Source organism: Notamacropus eugenii, chromosome 1 (assembly GCF_028372415.1).
Source record: "Notamacropus eugenii isolate mMacEug1 chromosome 1, mMacEug1.pri_v2, whole genome shotgun sequence".
Classification (NCBI taxonomy): Eukaryota; Metazoa; Chordata; class Mammalia; order Diprotodontia; family Macropodidae; genus Notamacropus; species Notamacropus eugenii.
The window spans coordinates 62,814,718-62,825,642 of NC_092872.1; the positions used below are offsets into that span (position 1 = coordinate 62,814,718).

At 36.8% G+C, this 10,925-nt stretch overlaps 1 protein-coding gene across 1 annotated transcript; it reads left to right on the forward strand.

Annotated features, from left to right (window-relative positions):
* Window positions 1-4,288: 4,288 nt before the first annotated feature.
* LOC140523157 (olfactory receptor 13C3) lies at window positions 4,289-5,248 on the forward strand. The gene has a single exon (XM_072638180.1). The coding sequence runs from the start codon at window positions 4,295-4,297 to the stop codon at window positions 5,246-5,248; it is 954 nt and encodes a 317-aa protein (XP_072494281.1). The 5' UTR covers window positions 4,289-4,294.
* Window positions 5,249-10,925: the final 5,677 nt, after the last annotated feature.

Genomic DNA, 10,925 nt, shown 5'->3' on the forward strand with positions numbered 1-10,925 from the left:
GCCTCCTGACGTCATTGGTCCTCTTCAAGAACTAATGTCAAACAACAAAAATATGCATATGTACCTGTGTATCTTCTGATGCATAGAGAGACACTGAGATAGATAGAGCACTAGGTAGATAAGTGGAGATAGATGGATATTTAAAAGCTCTGTCTTAATTGTCCAATTTGCCTGACCCACAGTCTTAAAATGATCAACTCTTCTTCAAAATATCCCTTCCCTAAAACTATATTAGCAGAGATGTTTTCTTGTTCCTTTGGCTTACTCTTCAATTAGAATGCACTAACATTTTGTTTCTAATTGCTCTGTGGGCCATTGTCCCTGAAGCATCCCAAAGTTTCTACATTTGGCACTTTTCACTTTTCAACTTTAAATTGCTTTGGGGATTAGCCTTGATTGCATTGGGTAACGGCTGCTTAACAGATATTTACGGTGATCCATCTATGAGACTCTGGCAGTTTATGAAATATATGCAGACTACTTTAATATCAGAAATTGTTTGGTGACGTTTTGGAAGAAGTAAGGGAATCTATTTGAAGAGATGGAAATGATTTCTCAAACCTCCAGGTAAACCTTGGATACACTGACCAGATGCCACCCTGGAATTTTTGAGTTTCTGATGATAACTACACTAGAATTTGGTTATATAGATTATGCATAGCTTGAGTTATTAGATTCAAATCTATAACTACTTTTAGACATGAATACTTCAACTTAGTAAGTCATTGTTTGGTAAGTTTCCTGAATTGTAGCTATTTCCTATCATGAAGGATTTCTTTAAAAAAGCTTATAGCAGGAATTCATTGTTGTTCTGCACAATATTTAATCTCCTGCTAAACTCAAGAACTAATAATAATTACTATTACCATTATACATACGATAATCATTATAATAATATATTATATAAATTATACACATATTATTGTATACTAATATACTATGGACATATACATAGATATATATACATAATAAAGTAATGCTATAATATAAAAGTATAATAGCTATTATTTTTATTAAAGTGATAATACTAGCATTTATATAGCTCTCTAACATTTGCAAAGTGCTGTATTTAAGTTACCTCACAAGAATCCTTTGAGATGGTCTTATATTATCTTGATTTTACAGATGAGAAAGATGAGATTGAGAGAGAATAAGTGACTTTCCCAGAGTCACACAGCTAGTAAGTTTCTAAGGCAGAATTTGGACTCAGATCTTTCTGTCTCCAATTTCCATAATGTATCCACTGTTTCACATAACTGAAGAAACCTGGTAAATTTAGAAGTTATAAATATTTTTCAATTGAAGTACTAAGCTATAGAAAAACAATTTTTATTAAATATCTACTATGTAAAAAGCTTTGGGCAGCAATGTGACACAGTGGATAGAGTGCTGTGCCTACAGACAGGAAGACTCATTTTCTTGAGTTCAAATCTAGCTTCTGATGTTTACCAGCTGTGTGACCCTGGACAAGTCACTTAACCTTGTTTGCCTCAGTTTCCTCATCTGTAAAATGAGCTGGAGAAGGAAATAATAAACCATTCCAGTATCTTTGCCAAGAAAACCTCAAATGCAGTTGTGAAGTCAGACACAACTGAAAAATGATTGAACCACAAAAATGTAAAAGTCACTGAAGAAAAATATAAAAATAAGAAGGAAATGACTTATGAAATCAGAGTTTGCAATCTAATAAAGTGAATGATTTTTTTTATTACACAAAAACCTGCAGTATGAGGCAGAGTGTGATTTGTCCAGGCTATGATATGAAGCATTAACAACAGAATTAAGGAACTCAGAACATACTCTAAAAAGTTACCTGAAATGAGACACTCATGTTGTAGCTCTTCTAGCATCCGGCACAGGTAGGTCTCTGTGTGTAGGTGGTGTTCAGTAAGTCTCTGTTGAATTGGACTTATATCAGGAGTTATTCAACAAAAATCCAACCATTAAGTAAAAGCAAGGGTAAAGAATTGAGGCTAGAAAAAATGAAAGGTAAGAATATTAATTTTGCTCAGTCTAAAGTGGGTTCATAATATGCCTGACTTTACACATGGTGCAACTAATTCAGTTCAGACACTAAAATAAATCTAGATATGATGACAAGTCTGGATCAGATTAACTGAAAGTGAAAAATATCTCAGCATGGGAGTGAAAAGTTCTTCTGCCTAAGGATGAGTTTGGAAGGGCAAGAGCATTGACTAAAACTTTGGAAAGTTGCTTGAAGGGAAGGAAAATACGTTAGACCCCTCAATTTCTTGTGATGTTGAAAAACAGAAGAGTTAAAATCTGGAGAGGAAAATGAAGATGTGCTGCCTTTACAACAACAAGATGATGTCAATAAGAGAGGTGGCAGAAAGAGCCCTGGCTTGTGGTCTTAAAACCTGGGTTCTAGTCTTGGCCTTGCCACTAGCAATGTGACCGTTGCGCTCTCATTATGCCTCTCTAAGCCCTGGCCACTCAATTTTTTAACCTGAGGTTTTTGGGCCATATGAATTTTAAACTTTCCCTTCTTTCCCTTGCCAATCTCTGATATTCTATGATTCTACACTTGACTACCCTTTCTCAATAGGCATATATTTTGTGATTTTTAAAGGATCTGCACAGGTTCAAACCCTTTTCTTTTTGTCCCTTTGTGACCAGTAATATGGGAATCTAGGTGATGCAGTAGATAAAATGCTGGGTCTGGAATTAGGATGACTCATCTTTCTGAGCTCAAATCTGACCTCAGGTACTTACCAACTGTGTGACTCTGAATAAGTCACTTAACCCTGTTTGCCTCAGTTTCCTCATCTATATAAAATGAGCTGGAGAAGAAAATGGCAAACCACTCTAGTATCTCTACCAAGAAAACCCCAGATAGAGTCATGAAGAGTCAGACATGAATGAAACAACTAAACAATAGCCTTTCAGGGTTGTTGTATCAGGTGAGAAAAATTATAAAGTTGCTTTGCACAAGGCCTTGCACATAGTAAGTGCTTATGTACATGTTAGCTATTATTAATTTATCTTCACTTTTAATTCAACCACTTAGGTAGTCAAACAATTCCTTTCTAAAGGAATTGAAAATACCTCCTGTTTTTTATTATCATTATTATTATTAACCATTGTAACTCCTTTTGTGAGACTTCTTCACAGTTTCTGAGATATGTCCACCAGTTAATCAGAGAGATTAAATGTTCCAATTTCTGACTTTAAAATATCAATCTCATGATATTGAAGTTCTCCAGGTATTATAAAACATAAAAGTCAAGTATGTGAGGGAAGATATATATGACTGTGCTGACTTCAAAGTAATTAGAGATCACGGTGCTTTGCCCATAATAGGCATTTAATGGATTCATAGAATGTTACAACAAATAGTTCTTTAGATGCTGTTTAATCTGAACTCGTCATTTAATAAGGCAAGGATGTTGATTACAGGCAACCATTCGTAGTTTAAGCCTATCTTACCCAAATAGGGTATCAGCAGTCTCCTAGCCAAGCTCCTCAATTTCCTGCCTTGACTCACCTTCCTAAACTTAACCCCCAATTTTTCAAATTTGGTATAAAATGGTATGTCATATCCCATCCCTAGAAAGCATTTCCTCCTCACCTCTACGTTTTAGAAGGCCTGTTTTCTCACAAAGCTCAATTCATGTCACCTCCTCTTTTTAGAGCCCCTCAAAATTGGCAGTGCTCTTCCTCTTACTAGTTTTCCTTGGATTATATTTATTTGTGTATATAGTGTATCCATTCAATAGAATATGAACTTCTTGACAGCAGGTACCATCTTATTTTTGTCTTTGCATCTCCAGTAACTACAATGATATTTTAACCATAGCTGGTGCTTAGAAAACATACTTTGAATTTGTATTTTTCATACTAATTAGCTCACAAATTCACAAGGGAAGACATTTACAAAATCGCTGAAAAATCTAATTCTTGATCTTTGCCTTTCTCTTCATACTGTAAGTAGGTCTGCACAGGTGAAACAGAATTAGACATTATGGTTTGGAATACATAGCAGTCCTGAGTCCCACAACTATTGAAGACTGAATTCTGCAGCAGAGACAGGCACTTCTAGCTTCCTGAGATCATGTAGATTGATGAAGGAAAATAAAATCTTTTGGTCACTTCTGATCCTGTTTCCTTCTAAGAAAAAAAAATGCTTCATTGTGATCAGAAATGAAAATAATTTCAAACCAGACTCCATAGTGACAATCTAGTGACATGACTGTTGGAGATTGTTACAATATGTGAGTCGGGAGTAAAGGCATTTCACATTATTTCTTTCAATGAACTCTCACAAGGGGAAGAAATGGAAAGAATAAATAAAACTTTTGTGACAGAATTTCTTCTTCTGGGACTTTCTGGCTACCCAAGACTTGAGATCATTTTCTTTGTACTAATTCTAGTGATGTACTTAGTAATCCTTTTTGGCAATAGCGTCCTCATAATAGCAAGTATATTTGATTCTCACCTTCACACCCCTATGTATTTCTTCCTCAGTAACCTCTCCTTCCTGGACATCTGTTACACAACTACTTCAATACCTTCAACCTTGGTAAGCTTCTTATCTAAGAAAAAAAATATTTCCTTCACAGGATGTGCAGTACAGATGTTCCTTGGCTTTGCCATGGGATCAACTGAATGTTTACTCCTGGGCATGATGGCATTTGACCGTTACGTGGCCATCTGCAACCCTCTAAGATACCCCACTATCATGAACAAGATTGTGTATGTGTTGATGGCTTCAGTGTCCTGGTTGTCAGGCGGGATCAACTCAGTAGTACAAACAGTTCTTGCTATGAAGTTACCTTTCTGTGGAAATAATGTCATCAATCATTTCACTTGTGAGATCCTAGCAGTCTTAAAATTAGCCTGTGCTGATATATCCCTCAATGTGATTACTATGGTGGTCTCCAACATGGCCTTTCTGGTTCTACCATTGCTAGTGATTTTTTTCTCCTATATCTTTATCCTCTATACCATTTTGAGGATGAACTCAGCCAAGGGAAGGCGCAAAGCCTTCTCCACGTGCTCAGCCCATCTGACAGTGGTGATCATATTTTATGGGACCATCTTCTTCATGTATGCAAAACCCAAGTCTCAGGACCCTCTTGGAGCAGACAAGTTGCAAGCAACAGACAAACTCATTTCCATGTTTTATGGTGTGGTCACCCCTATGCTGAATCCCATCATCTATAGCCTTCGGAACAAGGATGTGAAAGCTGCTGTAAGAAATTTGCTCAGTCAAAAGTCTTCTCAGTGAAATATCTGTAGCATGGTTCCTTGTCAGGTAACTCACATTGACATTTTTTGCTATTCCCTAAGGCATATAATGTAACCCTCTGTCCTTTGTTTAGAAAAAAATACATACATATATATATATATACATATATATATGTGAGTTGAGTCTTTATGAAGAGAAAAAAAGATTTACATAGTATTCTACAATAAATGAGTGCTATGAATTTAAAACAAACATGTACTTTGAGTCTGAGACCACTCCTTATGCAACAGAGACACCACTAGCAGCAATGCAAAAGTCATGAAGAAGTTTTAGGAGGAAGCCATCATCAGAAAACTTAACTTCCATTTATCTCACCGCGTTGAGATCAGATGAAACTGGTCTAGAACTTTAAATCATTTTTACTCCCTCATAACCATCAATCTCTCTCAATTAAATTCAGGGAGTGGGGAGTAAGGATGTGAACTTCTCACATGCCCAACATAATTAAAATCACTCACATTGATGATGGGAGTACAAAAAATGCAAAAAGCTTCCTACTTACACTTTGGTTCATGTGGATCAGAAAAAGAGTAGCCTTTCTTGGCAGGTTTGTTAATTAAATGCCCCTCCTTAGGAACAAACAGGAATATTTTTAAGCTTCAAGCACAAACACAACATAAGTTTTTCACTGTACTTGGCTCAGATAGTCTTTGATGAGATTACACGTGGTAACTGGGATTGAAAAGCCAACAATTTAATAAAGCAGAAAAGTACATATTTTGTCCTATCTTCAGGGGGAAAATATAGCCCCTGAAGTAGATGATTTATTTGAGTAAACTAATTGCAAGAATTGTACCAAAAGAAACTGTCTAAAAGAATTTTTCTCCTTAAAGGGATATCCTAGGAAAATCACTGGATGTAGAGTCAAAAGACCAAGGTTTGTTGGTCACTCCAACTGTGCTCTATACTAGTTATATTACTTTGGGTGGATCATTTTACACAATACGGCTGCATTTTCTTTATCTGTAAAATGAGAGAATTGAAATAATTCTGTCTATGGTGCATTTCTACTCAAAAGTTCTGTGATACTACTCTATCCTTAATTTTTAAAAAAAACTTACTTTTCCATTTACTTTCTTTCTTCTTCTTACCTTAGTGCTTCAAGAAAAACCTGTGATTTCATCAATGTGGGTTACTCAGATTAAACTCCTCCACATATTCATGGATGGTTTTTTGAGCTGATGGGCAAAAATTCTTTAACTGGCTCGAAACAATGAATTCAATTCAGCAAACATTTATTAAGCTCCCACTATAAGAAGGCAGCATGATGTGATGCAGAGAGCCTCCGAGTCAGGATTCAAGTTTTGCATCTGACATATACTCATTGGGTGATCCTGGGCAAGTCATTTAGACTCTCCCTAAGACTATGAATTGCAACTTGATTGCTGCGCTGTCTTGATAGGGAGATTTCTTCACCGGGACCTCTATATATGGGGATTTCATCTCTATATCGATAAAATCACAGATGATTTTTTAAGGTATTGGTCAGTGCACTAAATTCTGAGAATACAAGTGAATGCAGGAATGAAACAGTCCCTGATTTCAAGGTATTATCTTTCTGCCAGAGTTTATATTCATCTGCTGTTCAGTCTTTCATTGACAAGCCTCACCAATTTTAGCGCATCTGGTCCTCGGATGACAAACACAGTCGACTATGGGACTTGGACTTGAAGCCTTTCAGCTTTGTAGATCCTGTCATAGCTTCTGTTCTATACACATTAACTTTAAAGATCACAATCACCTCCAAACTACGAGTCTTTGAAGAATAGCAAGATTTTGTCCTTTAGCTAAAATGTTCTCATAAAATACCTATGTGTGATTTATTTGTAATCACAATCTTCAGTCAGAAATTTAATCAAATTTAAAAAAAAAAAAACAGAGGACGGCTAATGTCAGAATGGACAAAGTCTACCTTTTAACTTTTTCAGAAGAATTTTGACTATTCAGATACTATCATGGAACTTTCCCTCTTTCTGATTGAAAGCAGTTTAATTCATTTCCTTAGCTGTCTTTTAAATTTGGAGTTCATCATTCCATACTGTCCTACCACTCCTAAGTGACACATTATCTCATTTGATTTTTGTAACTGTCTTATAAAGTGGGCAAGACAGGTATTATTATCCCCATTTTATAGATTACATTACATTTTCTAGATTACAGGTTACATTATCTCTTTTACAGAAAAGGAAATCAAGAATAATTAGGGTTAAATTACAGATTATCTTTCTGTCCCCATTTTACAGATAAAAAAGTAGGGAATAATTAAGATCAAATAACAGATTACATTTTTATCTCCATTTTCTGGATAAGAAAATTGAGAATAATTAGGATTGCAATCTGCTAGCTGTGGGCCCTTACTTGGGCTGGTAAGTGTTTTACTGACCTCTTCAGGAAAAAGATGTATTCAGGATTCATTTCTAAGATCAATCTACTTTATGAACACTTTCTCCATCATTCTCTTAAGTCTAGACAATCAACAAGGCATCAAATAAGTCAAATCCTGATCTGAATCATTTGCCAATTTCTAAGGTAGAAATTCTCACACTGAAAATTGTCATCTCTCTCTAGCCTTTTTGATCTGACTCCAGTACACTTTTGACAATAGCTGCTGATAATTAAGAATAATTAACAGGCCCAGAGATATTATAAATTTTTAGAGCTAGAAGAGACCTTAATGGGCCAGTCCAATTTGCTTATTTTAAAGATGAGAAAACGGAGGTGCAGAGAGTGTAAGTCCATCGATGGTTCATGAAAAATAATAGAGCAGAGATTCATTCCTAGGTCCTGTGACCCCACAGTTAGCATTCTTTCTGCTGAGCCACAGTGCCTCACCAGCCCTAGTGGGACCAGAGTTCAGATGTAATATTTAACATATGCCTGAAGTGAAAAGGGAAGCTAGGTGGCACAGTGTATAGACTGCTGGCCCTGGAGTCAGAAAGACTCCTCTTCCTGAGTTCAACTATGGTCTCAGACACTGACTACTGTGTGACCCTAGGTAAGTCACTTGCCTCAGTTCCTTCACCTGTAAAATGAACTGGAAAAGGAAATGGCAAAATACTCCAGTATGTCTGCCAAGAAAACTCCAAATGGGGTCACAAAGAATAAAACATGACTAAAAAAACTGAATAACAACTGGGGTAAAAAGACATAATTCAAAAGAATAGAGAAAATGGTGGTCAAAGCCAGGAGTTTACAGAGGCAACTAACTCAGAAGGTCCTTCAGGGAGTAAACTGTATGCAAGAAGTCCAAAGTCTGAGGTGAATCTGCCTGGAAAAAAGTCAGGGAAACATCATGGAGGGGAAGCTCCGAGGAGTGAGAGTTTGCCTCACAGACTAAGACGATATCCTTTTATAGAAGTGGTGTGTTTGTCATAGCCCTTCCTTTGTCAGCCTCACCCACACAGCTGTATCTTGTCCTCTTGAAGCTGTGCAACTAGGAAATAAAAAGGAGAGCCAGGAATTTCTGAATCCTGTTTCATTGATATATCCATCTCACCATGGTAAGTGCTCTCCAGCAGCATCGTTTCCTCCCCTCACAAATCAAACATACCTCAGAAAGGATGGGAAAAAATGGAATATCATGAGAAAGTAGCAGCCACAACATTCTACAGCATTTGACTTCTCTTGTACCCTCTCTCTGTCTGTGATGGGTCACTCTGGGAGCAAAAGGTGGCCTTTCTCATCTGGTCTAGTCATATGTTGGCCAGCTAAATCACTCAAAATAAATATGCTACTAGAATAAATGGGCCTCAGGGTATGAGAGACCTGAACAAAAATGATGACAATGGTGATTTTTAATAATAGATAGCATTGAAGTAGCACTTCAAAGTTTGCAAAGCACCCTATATTTCAATCAACATTTATTAAGCATCTGCTATGTGCCAGGAAGAACAACTAAGTGACACAATGGATAAAGCATTGGGCGTGAAGTCAAGAAGACCTAAGTTCAAATGCAATCTCAGATGCTAGAAGATCGCTTAACTGTCTTTGCCTCAGTTCCTCAGCAATAAAAAGAGCTGGAGAAAAGAAATAGCAACTCATTCCAGTATCTTTGCTGAGAAAACCCCAACTAGGGTCACAGAGAGTCAGACACAAGGGAAAAAACAAAAATGTGGCAAGCCTGTGCATACACACAAATACATACACATATGTATATGCATTTTTGTGTGCATGTATATATGCTTGTAGAAATGTTTATGTAGAAATACATGTTTATATAATTTCATTTCATCCTAACTATAATCCTTTGAGGTAGGTGTTATTATTAGCCCCATTTAATAGATAAATAAAGTAAGGATAAGGGAGGTTGTCACTTGACTTACACAGGGTCACATAACTAATAAGTGTCTAAGGTAGTGTTTGAACTCAGATGTTACTGACTTCAAGTCCAATTTTCTATCTAACAATCACCTAGTTGTCTCTGATGATTGGCAACCAGGGGGAAGGAGGCAGTTGGATATGGTAGCCAGAGTCAGGATACTTAGATTAAGGTCCAAACTCTCTCACTAGTGGGGAGACTATTTAAAGTCTCTGACTCTCAGTTTCCTCATCTATAAAATGGATGTAATAATACTTGTACAGTCTGCCTCACAGTGTTGTTGTGAGGAAAGTTGCTTGGAAATACTATGGCTATATGGAAAAGTGAACTTCTGGTGTTATGGCAGAAATGGTGACCAGAAGGAGGTGGGCAAATGCAAAAGACCTCATAAAGGACTCTCAGACAGGACTTGATTGACTAGATGTGGTAACATAATAGTAGGGGTAGAAGGCAGATTGTAAACTAAAGGGCAAGTTATTGGTGTTATAGAGACCAATGGATCATAGATTTAGAGATAAAAGAGAAATTGGAGGTTGGTTATCAATTCCAACTCCTTCATTTTACAGATGAAAAACCTTGGGCCTGGAGAGAATTGCCCTCTATCACACTATAGTTGGTCAGTGGCAAAGCCAGGGTTTAATGGCAGATCCTCTGGATTCATATGTAGGCCTCTAGTCAGGCATTTTGTACAGATAACTCTTCAGAGAACTTTGAAGGTGAAAATAAGAAGAAGCATAGAAAAAGAAGAAATAGAACAAGTTGGGTGGGGAAAGATTAAATGTGTAATTAAAGGGGATACTTGAGCCTAGAGGAATAAGAGATAGGGTCAAGAGGACACGTGTTGACAGCAAAGATGGTAACAACTTTGAAAGGCTTTAGAATTATGATTAATGCAAGAATAAACCATGAGTCCAGAGGCCTAAAAATGAATCATGCCATATTACCTCCTGCCAGAAAAGGGATTCATTTAAAATCCAGACTGTGATATATGTTGTTGGACATGACCAGTGTGAGAATTTCTTGGACTAGGCTATGTAAGTTTGTTGTTAGGTATTTTTCCATTTTATTATCCATTGGGGTAGGGGCAGTGAAAGAGATAATAACTGCTTGTAAATAAATAAATTAACACTTTAAAAAAGAACAGAGGTGTTGTTAACCTTGGTGGTAACATATACAAGATCCTGGAGGAAGCCTACTGAGTATGGGAAGCAGGAACTCTGGAAAGAATCACACTTGTAAGAAAGAACAAAAGAATGGCTAAAGATACAGGGTGATTTTCTGTTGATGAGGAGGGTGTGGAAGCAGAGATATTTGAGAAAAAGAGGTAAAAATTCTAGG